This window comes from Crocuta crocuta, unplaced genomic scaffold (assembly GCF_008692635.1).
Source record: "Crocuta crocuta isolate KB4526 unplaced genomic scaffold, BGI_CrCroc_1.0 scaffold233, whole genome shotgun sequence".
In the NCBI taxonomy this organism is placed as follows: Eukaryota; Metazoa; Chordata; class Mammalia; order Carnivora; family Hyaenidae; genus Crocuta; species Crocuta crocuta.
In genome coordinates, this window is record NW_027529526.1 from 9188445 (window position 1) to 9202312 (window position 13868).

At 40.5% G+C, this 13868-nt stretch overlaps 1 protein-coding gene and 1 long non-coding RNA gene across 5 annotated transcripts in view; one reads left to right on the forward strand and one right to left on the reverse strand.

Moving 5' to 3' along the window:
* The window catches only part of IRAG1 (inositol 1,4,5-triphosphate receptor associated 1), an 80199-nt gene that overhangs the window by 63457 nt on the left and 2874 nt on the right, over positions 1–13868 (forward strand). For 2 of the 3 annotated variants that reach the window (XM_077761201.1, XM_077761200.1), the window contains 2 exons: positions 8608–8727; positions 10088–10222. In XM_077761201.1, coding sequence (XP_077617327.1) covers positions 8608–8727; positions 10088–10222 — 255 coding nt within the window. Of the gene's footprint in view, positions 1–8607; positions 8728–10087; positions 10223–13014; positions 13088–13868 lie in introns of those variants that run through there. The other variant, XM_077761202.1, reaches the window with a different exon arrangement.
* LOC144229183 (uncharacterized) overlaps positions 1–13868 on the reverse strand; it is a 75767-nt gene that overhangs the window by 17574 nt on the left and 44325 nt on the right. For both annotated transcript variants that reach the window (XR_013334372.1, XR_013334373.1), the window contains exon 3: positions 690–800. This is a non-coding gene — a long non-coding RNA (uncharacterized LOC144229183). The remainder of the gene's footprint in view (positions 1–689; positions 801–13868) is intronic.

A 13868-nucleotide genomic window follows, 5' to 3' on the forward strand; every position in this document is an offset into this window, starting at 1 on the left:
AAGTGAGATGAAAATTAAGGACAGCAAAGCATCAGCCCCAAATCAAGAGTGACAATGAATGAGAATCAATAGTGGCATCATGATTCCAAGGGTTTAGAGCCAGGAGAGATAGGGACAGGGTGAGGATAGAGACAAGTGAAGCAATAAGCCCAGTAATAGGCTACAGTTCACCCTTTTCTACCCAAAGAGACCACCATGATATATTACCCATGCTGTAGCTGTTGGGAATATAAAGATGGCCGCAAAAAGGAGAGGACATATTCAAAGAGGAGGGATTCAAGACCAACAATAGCTTCTCTGCACCTTTATAAGAGGTGCTAAATGATTTCCATCTGAATCCATGAAACTGGAAACATTAATAGATTGCCAAGAGGCTAACAATGAGGCAATCTGTTAATGAAAATAAAACTCATATCTTCTATTCTAACTCAAGTACAGTCAATTCTAGCTACCTTCTCCATATTGTTAAAGACCAAAAAAATGCATTTAAGTTAATACACATTGTTTTCTAGATTGTTACAATGAGCTTGATTTAAAGTGATTTCACATTTTCCTAAATATACAGTAACTAACTAAGCAGAAAGAGAACGGACTAAGCATGTGAAAGATGATAAGATGACCAACTTGACAATAAACTATTTGTAAAAAAAAAAAAAAAAAAAAGAAAGATAATCAGATGATGAAATTACCTGTAGCTAGCTCTCAAGCAAATACCCAGGAGCTGATTGCAGAATTCTGAGGGTTGCTATTATAAGTCATTTCATAGTAAACTGTTCTTCACTCAACAAAGGTCTAGGGATCTGTAGAATTAGAGGAAGATACAGAGGCAATATTTAAAGTTAATTTTAAAGATTAAAACAGAAAACAGAATAAAGCTCACAGTTATTTCCCCAAGTAGGAAGAGCTATTTATTCACAGACTTTTATTCTGTCATTCTTCAACAATTAATCACGAAGGTCTAGACATCTAGAATACACTCAGGAGCTCACAGTGTAATGGGGAAGGCATATGGGAAACAGCCCATTATAATACAATGTGATACGATAAGAAAGTACAGATTGTTAAGGCAACAACACAAAATGAGTTCCTTAACCCAGATTTTATATAGGTGGGGGGAGGGGAAACTCAGAAAATGTTTCCTCTAAGAATGTCCTTTTAAAGTGAAAGGCTGTGAACCTGAAGGCTTCAAACCAAGAGAACTGGAGGTTAACAAAGTTCCAGGCTCTGTGGTGAGAAATGGGAGTACTCAAGGAATAATAATAAGGATGGTGATAATTACTATTATTATTTACAGCGTGTTTACTTTATGCCAAGTCCTATTCTAGTTTCTTTACATTATTGATCTCATTTAATCTTTACAATACACCCATGAGGTAGGTATACTATTAATATCCCTATTTTATAGATGTGGCAACTAAAACTCAGAGAAATCAGTTGCCTAAGTAGATAGCAGAACTCATGCTCTTAAGCTCTTAATAGATCCTCCAACTAGAAGAATGGAAAGAAGTTCAGTGTGACTGGAGACAAGAGGATGCATTTAAAGGCTATTTTTATAAGAAGCCTTGTGAGCTATTGTGAATGACCTGGTGACTGTCTGGCCATGGAGTAGTGTGGGGTGAGAGCAGAGAGTATACACAGAGCAATTCACTGAGTGATTAGTAAAGTCATGGATGTGAATGATGTGTGGCATTAGATTCATAAAAGGAGTCATTATAATGATATATTAAAGAATTTTCACTATAATCTCTAAAATAACCATTTTCTACATTTTTTAAGCATCCAGGGTAAATTGCTTAAAGACTCTGTATGACATCAAATATGTATAGTAAACAACTCCCCTTTGCTGATAGTATTGTGGAATGAACTGGCCCTCTATCACCCAGTATTGTACACCAGGAATCTGGGACAGAGTAACAGGAATAAGGAAGGTCTTCTAGCTTAGTTCCCCTGGGCTGGGCTTTTCTGAGGGGGTCATAGCAATGGGAGTGGTTTAGAGACATTACTGAACCTAAAAAGGTAATATGTGTCCACTGAAAAGAATTGCAGTCACTTTCAAATATTGTTTACCACATACCTCCCAGTTAAACAATACATTTTGACTAAAGAGCCCATTGCATTACTGAGAACTGAGCACAATGACAAACATTTTTGACCCGATGGACATGAGAAAACAATGAGCCTCACTTTAATGAATCATCCCAGAGAGAAAGCATGCAAGAATTCAAGCTGGGAATAGATGCCAAGATCCATGAGTGTTTGGTCCAGAAGTCTCTAGGGTGGGCATAGGCTGTGCTCAGCTCCAAGTTTACAGCCATGAATAGAGATTCCTTCAGCTCAAACCAAACACTGGGTTCTCAGGAAATATCCATTTACAGAAAGTATCTGACCATTTTACAAGATTAATAGGCAGATTGGATAAGCCATAGTGAAGCCAGTGTAACTCAACAAACACTTAAAGGCGCTTACTGTATGTTAAGCACCATTATAACTCAAGTGCAATCTCTCTCCCTGTGATCCCAGTTATATGGAGGATGGACAAGTATATAAAACATAAAAATGCCCTCTTTCTGAGTTATGCTTTAACAGAGGTGAAATAAGAAAATAGAAGGAGGGAGAGATCAACTTTAAACAGAAGATACGGGAGAGGTGAAAACACTGGTAAAGTTTCCACAGAGGAGAAGGTATTTGATCTGAGTCTTATACACAGCAAAAAACCTCCAGGTAGTTAGAGAAGATATTTAAGGAATGATTAGCTCAGTCTAGGAGTCTAGAGATAACAGCAAATATTTTACATATTGTGTGTTTCCCCTACTTCCCACCCAACCTCCAGTATTAAAACAAAGGCTCTCCCAACCCATCTCACTTTCTAAACAAGCACCCTTTAAAAGAAGGGAAGCATCTTAAGCCATGGCCCAGCCTAAGGGCAAGAATAGCTTTACTCAGCAGGTATCCTGGAACCTCACACACCACTCAGAGCCCCAGAAAAAGACATCTATTCAAAGGGAGGGCTCAAGGAGGTGTTGAAATGCATCTTTTTTTTTTTTTTAACATTTACAGTATTGTATGTATGTATGTATGTATGTATGTATTTTTCTTTCATAGTTTATTGTCAAGTTGGTTTCCATATAACATCCAGTGCTCATCCCCACAAGTGCCCTCCTCCATGCCGATCATCCCCCTGCCCCTCTCCCTCAACCCTGCAGCCCTCAGTTTGTTCTCAGCATTCAAGAGCCTCTAATGGTTTGCCTCCCTCCCTCTCCCCAACTATTTTTCCCCTTCCACTTTCCCATGGTCCTCTCTTAAACTTCTCCTGATACATTGATAAGTGAAAACATATGGTATCTGCCTTTCTCTGCCTGACTTATTTCACTCAGCATAACACCCTCGAGTTCCATCCCTGTTACTACAAATGGCCAGATATCATTCTTTCTCATTGTCATGTAGTATTCCATGGTATAGACAAACCACATCTTCTTGATCTATTTATCAGTTGATGGACACTTAGCCTCTTTCCACGTTTTGGCTATTGTTGAGAGTGCTGCTATGAACATTGGGGTACATGTGCTCCTATGCATCAGCACTCCTGTATNCTTCCCATTCCAGCAGTTGCCTATTAGTTTTATGGATTGTTTCCTTTGCCGTACAGAAGCTTTTAATCTTTTTTAATTTTTTTTATTATTTTTTTTACATATAGTTTATTGTCAAGTTGGTTTCCATATAACACCCAGTGCTCATCCCCACAAGTGCCCTCCTCCATGCCCATCTCCCCCATTTCCCGCCACACCCTTCAGTCCTCAGTTTGTATGGTTTGCCTCTCTCCCTCTCCCCCCACTATTTACCCCCATCTTCTCCCTCTTGGTCCTCCGTTAGGTTCCTCCTAATCCTCCTATATGTGCAAACATATGGTATTTGTCCTTCTCTGCCTGACTTATTTCNATTCTACCCATTTCTTCAATGGGTTGTTTTTTGGATGTGGAATTTGGTGAGTTCCTCATAGATTTTGGATATTAACCCTTTNAATTCATCATGTCTATTTTTGTTCTCCATGTTGTTTGTATCCATAGTTTCTTTGATGTCCTCTATGCTTTTCGCAAGCCCAGTGATTAATTTTATGATTATTGTTCTAAAATCTCATTCAGTTATGTTGCTTATATCTGTTTTGAGCAGTTCATTACTGTCAATTCTTCTTGGAATTTCTTTGGAGGAGAGCTCTTTCATTTTGTCATTTTGGTTAACTTTCTGTCTCTTGTTAGCTTTAAAGACTTGTTATGCTCTCTACACCTGTGCAGAAGCTTTTAATCTTGATGAGGTCCCAATAGTTCATTTTTGCTCTTGATTCCCTTGCCTTTGGGGATGTGTCATGTAAGAAATTGCTGCGGTTGAGGTCAAGGAGGTTGTTTCCTGCTTTCTCCTTTAGGGTTTGGATGGTTTCCTGTTTCACATTCAGTCCCTTTATCCATTTGCTGTTTATTTTTGTGTATGGTGTGATAAAGTGGTCTAGTTTCATTCTTTTGCATGTTGCTGTCCAGTTCTCCCAGCACCATCTGTTAAAGAGGCTGTCTTTTTTCCATCGGATACTCTTTCCCGCTTTGTCAAAGATTAGTTGGGCATACGCTTGTGGGTCCACTTCTGAGTTCTCAATTCTGTTCCACTGGTCTATGTGTCTGTTTTTGTACCAATACCATACTGTCTTGATGATGACAGCTTTGTAGTAGAGGCTAAAGTCTGGGATGGTGATGCCTCCCATTTTGGTTTTCTTCTTCAATATTACTTTGGCTATTCAAGGTCATTTGTGGTTCCATACAAATTTTAGGATAGTTTATTCTAGCTTTGAGAAGAATGCTGGTGCCATTTTGATTGGGATTGCATTGAATGTGTAGATTGCTTTGGGTACTAATGACATTTTAACAATATTTATTCTTCTGACCCATGAGCATGGAATATTTTTCCATTTCTTTGTGTCTTCTTCAATTTCCTTCATAAGTTTTCTATAGTTTTCATCATACAGATCTTTTATATCTCTGGTGAGGTTTATGCCTAGGTATTTTATGGGTTTTTGTCCAATTGTGAATGGGATCTGTTTCTTTATCGGACATGCATGTTGACATGAATTTAGAAGACCAAGGTGACACTCCCAGCCAGGCCCACTAAGCACCAATAATGTGAACTTACACAGGTCATTTAATCATCCTGAGCTTGGGTTTCTCATTTCACAAATGGGATAATACCCTGTATGGGTGGAAATTAACATAGTCAAGATCATGGGGAGGTATCAGGCTACACAAGGTCAAATTCAAGCTTTACCACACACTGGTTGTGTAATCTTGGGCTGATTATTTATGAAATTCTATGAGCCTTGGTTTCCTCAGCAGTCAAACTAAGAACAACAGTATTGCCTATCTCATGGGTCATTCATGAATCTTAAGTGAAATCTTACACACAGCCTGATACATAAGATAAATGTTAGCTCTTGTCATTGGGAGGGTCAAGTGAGAGGATGTATGTAAAAGCATGTTAAAAACTAAGGTCCTAAAGGTGGGCTGAATTGGACAGGGTGATCAACTCAACCTGGGACAGCTGGACCTTGGACAGAAGATCCATATGTTAAAGGGTCACTGAAATGGGCTTCCTGGATCTACCAGGGAAAAGATTTAGCCTCCAGAGAGCAGTGAGTAAGGACAGTGAAAATTTGGGTTCCTCTGATTCTAAAGTGTCAGCATAATATAAATCAAGCCTTCCCTTAAAGATATGAATAATCACCTGGTATTTATCAGCTTGGATATTTTTATGGATCAGGTTTGGAAGAACCTCAGAGTGCTCCCAAAATTTACCAATAAATTTGTTACATAACTAATAGTGATGATGATGATTACATTAATATCAGTTGTTGAGTAACATACTCCAAAAAATTTACTTGTATTTCTTTTTTTAATGTTTGTTTATTTATTTTTGAGATAGAGAGACAGAGTGAGTGGGAGAGGGTCAGAGAGAGAGGGAGAGGGAATCCCAAGCAAGCTCCACAGTGTCAGTGCAGAGCCCAATGCAGGGCCTGAACTTGGGAGTGGTGAGATTATGACCTGCGCCGAAACAGAGTCAGATGCTTAACTGACTGAGCCAGGTGTCTCCTTATATTTCTTCACTAATTCCTACACTAGTATCATCAGGTATATATAATATTATCCTCATTTTACAGTTGAGGAATCTAAAGTTCAGGAAGAGTTAATAATTTGCACATATTGGAGCTGGAATTTGAACCCACATTTGCCTCATGCAGGTTCTTTTCCTCTACACTACACTATCCTCCTTCATACATGTTTGTCACTAACCTCTTAGGTTGCTAGCAGCACATAAAAGAAATTAAAAGCCTGATACCAATATTTCATTTCTAATATATAAATACATTTCATAAAATAATTGCTTTCCCTCCCCTTGGCTGTAACTATGTTTTTCTTCTCTGTTCCAACCATTTGCACAAATAGGAAACTGCACATTAGGCAAAGGTCACATGGAAGGGAGTGGATAATGTAATTTGCAGAAGGAGAAATGTTATGATTAGCTGATATTTTTAGAGTGTTATCTTTCTTGTTCACAATGGGTTTTGGTTTCTAGCCTGATGAAATGTAAATTTTACAAGGTCTGAGGAAAACTAAGAGTTGGGAAACCGATGCCAAGAATGAGAAAATATAAGGCTCACTCGTAAAGCCTATCTGAGAGGTGGGGGGGAGGATAGCAGCTGCGGCCTTTCAGAGTCCTGGCTAAAAAGCTCAGCTCACTGTTCTGTCTTGTTTGAGGGTTCTTCTATGACATGACTCCCACTGGGATTTCAGACATATAGGTGGGCTGCAGGATTTATAGGTAGGCATGACCATCAGGAAACTTCCTTTAAACCCATGCTCCCATACTTCAAATGGACTTCCAGCACTGCCCAGCCATCCTACTATGATTTTCTAGCATGTTTTCCTCCTTCTCACATGATTCATTCACACCTTCTCCTCTCTTCTCAAACCTTCCTAGGCCTCTCTGCGACGCACTCTGAGCAAATGACCTTATCTTACTTACATTTTATAGAGAAAATTTAAACTATTGGATAAGAGCCCTCTCCTCTTCCTTCACCAGATCCCCAGCTCACCATCTTTATCTCCTTCCTCCCTTTGTTATAACCAAGAAAAAGTGTATCTATCTTTCTAAGATCTGTCCTACCTCTCTTTTCAAAGAATTTGTTCCTTTAGTCATCCCCTTTCTCTCATTCCCTCTACTAGATAATTTCACTCCAAATCCAAATGTGCTTTCATCCCTTAACCCACTTCTTCAGCTATGTATCCCCACAAAACACTCTTTTACTCCCCTATCTAACCAAATTACTTTGTCTAGATCTTCCTCTTTCACACCATTCCAATCTGTCTTTGGCTTCTGTCATTTCACCAAAGCTCTTCTTGACCTCCATATTATCAAATCTAATAATCACTTTTTCTGGACTCATCTGATGTGGACTCTCAGAAGTGAATGTGTGACACACTTAACTCTTCCTCCTTAACATGTTCTCCTCTCTTGGCTCCCAGAACTTCACAACTCTCCTGGTTTCCTCCTACCTGTCTGGCTGCTACTGCTCAGTCTCCTCTGTAGGTTCTTTCTCCACCTGAGCTAAGGGCAGAGATGCACAGGGCTTGATTCTGGGTCCTCTTCTCATATTTCCTCATACTGTCTCCCTAGACAATCTTATCCATTCTCCTGGCTTTAACTGTCATCTACATTCTGATGATACCAAACAGTATCTCTAGCCTCTAGAGTTCTTCTCCAACTTATTTTGGTATAGCCAACTACCTACTTGACATTTCCACTTGGATACTTCACTGGCATTGAAAATTTATCTTGTCCAAAAGCCTCATTGCTGCTTTTCAGTTCCTCAAATATCTCTGCATCTTTTGTGTCTCAGGGTCTGCACATATCCTGCAACCTCTCCTTAGGATGATCTCTCCTTTGTTACAGATACAGCTGACTTTTCACCTTTCAGGTCTGTGCTTCAGCTACACCACCTCAGAGAAGTCTTTTCTGACCACTCAGTTGAAGCATATTCTCCCCTTGTTTTCTGCACTGCACAGAGTTTGTTTCTTTCATAAAATTACCACAATTTATAATTAACTATATTATTTTTTGCTTCCTCTTTTGTGCATTCCCACCTGCTAAGTTCCACGTTGAAAAAGACCATTTTTAAAAATCATCTGATGTATCTCCAGCACACTAAGAACTGACTTAGTCAGTACTCAGTAGATACTTAAATGAATGAACCAATGATAGTCTACAGGAATGGAATAACTCTGAACATTTTGGCTCACCTATGGAGGTGAGCATCTTCTGGAGTAGGAATAAAGGTGGATTTGGGAGCACGAAGAAAAAGAACCTGTACATCATTTGATGTTTGCAGGTCTAGGGAGAATTCTTGGGCTAGGACCTTTATAAAATCTTGTCTCAATGTAGCGGATTGAAATGAATTCAGTCAAGAATTAGTTTCCCCACTTCTGATCAGGAATCAGAGCAAAGACATGGTTTGGTGTTCAGACACCCAGTCGTTCCCTGAAAGAACATCCTGTACTTCCCTCTTCTCACTAGTGGAAAGACAAATGGGGACCCAGATTGTGAAGCCTCTGCTCCCATGCAAACTTTGAGCTGTGTTGAGGAGATTAACCAAGAGACCAAGGCCAGGATGGAGGAGGAAGCGTACAACAAGGGGTGAGTCAGACTTTGTCAACCCAGAGGTCACCTGGTAGGTCTCAGAAGATACCTTCCCACAGGCTTTTCCTGTTTCTTAAAGGATTTAGGGAAGCAACCAGCGGCCCTAGGACCTCCTTGCTTCAGTAAGGAACTATTGAAAAGAGCAGTACTGTTCGACAGGAAGGACAGGAGGAAGCAGGGTGAGAGGGTTTGGTTAGGCAATAATTAGACTGCCTTCTTTTTAGGCAGAAAGCCACCAGAATGCCACTGCTCAGAATAGTCTGGAAATAAGGCCCCTGGGTGGGTTCCTCTTGGTGGTGCCTGAGGCTTCCTGACACGTGCTCAGAGGAGTCATGTTGCTACCAACAGTGCCCAGGAGCAGCTGTAACTCTACTTCCTAGAACTTCCCCTGCCATCCCTTCTTCCTGTAAACTGGAGTCCCCTCAACTTCCAACTGTCCCCTATTGAGCTACAATAACACTTTGGCCCATTGTCAGTCACTGAGGGGACAGAGTAATAAAGCAGGCCAAGCCCAGCCAGGTAGAGAATGATCTCTGACATAATTGTGGCATAGCATCCTGGGATTTTCCTTTTCCACAGCTCCTGAGAAAGACATAACTTTCCACTGACATGGAGATTGTGGGCTTGCATATGGCAGTCATATACAATGTGGTGGGGTTTCCCTAGCCAAACCATGCTTGCCTTAAACATTCAGCTGTACGACAAGCAAAAAGCATATGTTCAAGGTAATACTTATCCTAGGATAAGGACATCAGAAGGATGTCTCTTGGGAAGTCATCGTTTTACCCACATCTATCCTCTATATTAAGCATGCATGGGGGGTAAACACCTCCTTTGACTTTGTAAACACTTACTGAGTACCTCCCTGGGCCTAGTATGTGCTTATCACTTCCATAAAACTTCCCAATAAGCCATTGTTATGACTGTCACCTTCCCTAGGCCAAGCTATATGCCTGGCACTTCCTCAAAACATTCCCATACCCATGAAATGGGGTCCACCCTTTCCATTTTATAAGTGAAAAGCTGAAACACCCAGGTTACACAGAAAGTAAATGCACTGTTTTCCCTGCTGAACATTTTGTAGGATAAAAAACCAGTCAGGAGACTCTGCACCTACATTTTCCCCCTGTCAGTTTTGCCACATATTCACATATAAACAGGAAGGATGACTGAGGAGTGAGGGGAAATTGCACTGACATGAGCCACCTTGGGATTCAGTGGAGCTTCCCACCTTTTTCCTGTTGTGTAGAACTACAGGAAGTGTATAATGATTGGAGGTGTTCAAGTTCCCACCTCTAGGAACTCAGGAATGGATGCCTCGCCTTTCCAGACTCAATTGTTCCTTTTTGCCCTGCAGATACCAAGAAGGTCTAAAAAAGACCAAAGAGCTTCAAGACCTGAAAGAAGAGGAAGAAGTACAGAAAGGTGAGAGTCTTGAGGAAGCTGAAGAGGCAGAAGAAACTGAGGAAGAGGAACAGAACCAAAGAAGCAGGTTGGAGTCCTTACCATTGCTGAAATGGGTCACAATTTGTTTAACTGCACAGCATCCCTAGAGGGCAACAGTGAGTCTTGGTGCCCAAATGAGCAGCCAATAGAAACCAAGAAGGGCACTTTTTTGGGGAAAGAAGCAGAGGAAGGATACAAAATAGTTAAAAAATAAATGTTTGCAAGAGCTGAGAGGGTCAGAGGTGGTCAAGAGTGAGGCCAAAAACAATCAAGAGCTTAGGAACTAAGAAACTGACTGGAGTCCCCTCTTGCCCAGCCACAGTTAGCACATTTCCCAGATATCCCCATGAAAGAGCCTAGGTCAAGGGAGCTGTCCTGAAGCCTTACAGGTGGTTTCTTACAGGAACAGGGGCAGAGAGAACACATAGGGGCAGGAGACAAACTCAACTCACTGACAAAGGGGAGTCTCCAGCAGATTCCACTTGGATTGGAAATACGTGGGCTTTCTTTTTTAATATACTTTATACTTCAAGTGTCTGTTTCCCTAAATCAGGGGAAAACATTTAACATGTAGACAAATATAGTATAGATCCTGCATCTTGTCCTACCTGTGCCCTTGTAAGTGTCCTGTATTTTAATCATAGCCCCAATTTCATACATTCTGCCTTATTGTTTCTATTTATGTTCGATTTTGATTTTTAGAAATGTGGTTACAGAAAACTTGGAACACTTCACCAAAATCTTTGTTTTTAGACTCCCCGGGCTATCTTGGAGTTCAGGGTGGCTCCAGCCAAAATGATTAATTATCTATTCAGCTGCTAAACATGAAACAGGGTATGTGTTTGTGCCTCATTACTTGGCTAGTTTGAAATCACATGCATGCAGTGAATAAGGTAATAAAATTATTAGATTAGAAGTGAGATAGATACACTTTAAAGCACATGGGAACAGTCAATAGAGCCCAGTTGGTAGAAGATTCAGCCAGAGTGAGAGGTCTCAGCCTGCATGAGTCAACCCTAGTATTCAAGGGAGGAGCAGTCTAGGAGAGCTGAAGAAAATGCTTCACTGTTGAAAACAAACCTATGGTAGGATGCACCATCTCCCCTAATGAGAGAACCCCCAAGTTTTGACAGTGAAAGTACTGTCCCTACTCCAAGTAACTAGATTCTAGTCTCCTTACATCTTCTCTCCCTCTTGGGGGTCCTCTGCTCTTATTTTTTAGAGGTCACTACATGGCCTTCCTCCCCTTTAATGCAGTCAAGCCCAGGCCTGGACAAAAGCTCTTTCTTTGGCTTCTTTGAATATAGCTAAGACAGGCTAGAACTTCTAACACTTCCACGTATCGAGAAAGAACAAAAGAGAATTAAATAGAGTACATGGAATATAAACAGTTTGGTTTACAAAGCGCAGGACTGGAATCCTTATCTAGCTAATTTGATCTCAGGCGATTAGTAGCAGTGAAACTGCAGGGGAAGTAAGGCTGGATCTGAGTCCCTCCCTGTCCAGCTCCTGGTCAGCAGCACATAGCAACGTCTGCCTTTTACATCCATCATCCGAAAGTATCCTCGTGGTCCTGCCAATTCTGAGAGGTCTTGTTCTCTCTCCTAACCTTTTCTCCCTCTTGGATTTACTTTTGGATCTTGAGAACATATCTGTATCTTAGGTGATGGATACCAGACATCAGCACAGCCCTCAAAAGGGTCCTCATCCTTCATCATAAGGGTATAGCTTCTCCTTTTCAGGCCCAGTGGTGTGGCATCATCTTTTCTGTAACAACTAACACTGCTAGCATCTGAACTGCCTACTCAGTTATAGAGCTCCTTCCTCACCTGTCACCAAAGGAGACTGGCCCTGAGAGCCTATTGTCTTCAATACCAGGCAATCATTCCTGAGTCCTGTAGACATAGTTGCCTACAGGCACCTGCACTCAAACATGATTTTCCCCCATGAAATTTTGGCATTGCATTGATAAGCAAGGTTTAAAGTTTGGCATTGTATTAATAAGCAAGGTTTAAAAATTCCACATCTTACTTTACTTAGAGCATTTTAAAAACACTGGGCTAACCCTAGCAGTGAACTCCTTATTTAAGAGATTCCACATCTAAAACTAGAATCTTTTTTGTCTGAATTTCTACTCTGTTATAAAAATATACAGTTGACCCTTGAACAATGTGGGGGTTTGGGGTATCCATTCTCCACACAGCAAAAAACTCAAGTGTAACATTTGACTCCTCAAAAACTTACTACTAATAGTATACTGTTGACCTAAAGCCTTACCAATAACAGTTAACACATATTTTGTATGTTACACATATTGTAAAGTGTATATTTACAATAAAGTAAGCTAGAGAATGTTATTTAAAAAATCATAAGAGAAAATATATTTATGGTACTATATTGTATTTTTTTAAGTTGCATAAAGGTGGACCCATACAGTTCAAACTTGGGTTATTCAAGGATTAATTGTATAATAATGTAATCTGTTATAAACATTTTTTTCTGGAGTATCAGCTTAAATGAACTTTGGGTGAATGAACCCAATATCTTAACCATATTAAAATAGAGAATACAGTCTTCTGAAACTTATAAAATACATTAAACAAGAAAGACAAAGTGCAATAGAAAACTTTAGCCTCTTCTGCCTACTCAAATCTGGTTTATGGGGTTAAGGTCATGTTAGGCAGATTTCTTTACTTTTCTAGTGACTTTCAGAAAGCAAAACTTCTCTGGTCAAGTTTAAGCCCCAGTAATAATCTCAGTTCATTAATTAAAATGGCCAGTTCCCTAAAATAGTCAAAAGCCTGAACTTATAAAGTTCAAACTACTTTTTTCCCCCAGCTTGTCTGCTTCAAGAAGGAAGCCTATATAGCAGGCAGGGGGAGCATGGCTTCGTTCTCTCTTTCCCACCTGCATTTCTATCCTCCCCGCTGCCCAAGCTTCGCCAAATGCAGCATCTGACTCTCTAGGACCAATGCTGGGAAAGAGAATTGAGATGAAGGGGTAAGTTAGGAGGGTATTATTTGAATGGTATTGTGAGAGGGCTCCAGGGATTGGCAGGGGTTTAAAGCTGACTTGGTAACTTTGATTAGTGTATTGCTCTATGGGATCTTCAGAGAAAATCATTCCTCCCACCTCCCAGCATACACACACATTCACACCATGGCCAAGGTCCACTCAGCTGCTAGTCCCTTTATGAGGTTGAATGCATGTCTTTTAGCTGGCCACTTAAAATCCCTCTCAGTCCTTGGACAGCTAGAAGTATACCTTCACTATTCAGCTTCAATGTAGCATTTCTGGGCAGGATCTGTGATGCCCCAAGCCAGCTCTCCTCCTCCTGACTACATTAAGTCCAGGTGAAACATTGGCCCACTATGGGTAGGACAACTTTCCCTATCATGGCTCACTATTCTGATGCCATCAAGCACACCACCAAGATTCTTGCTTTTCTAATTGCTCATGTGTAAGGCACACACCAGTCCACTGTGTCCTCCAAACTTCCACAAACTGAGCTCTCCAGCAGTGTCTCTGAAGCCTCTCTCCCCAGGCCCAGGTGAAGGGGAAGCCACTTCACTCCTCCCTATGGGAGATCAAAAATTAAAAAAAAAAAAAATGATTTACATAGGGATTCTGTTTCTAACCTAATTCTATTTCTTATTCTTTTATAAGCTAGAAATGGGGGACCAGCTAAAGGC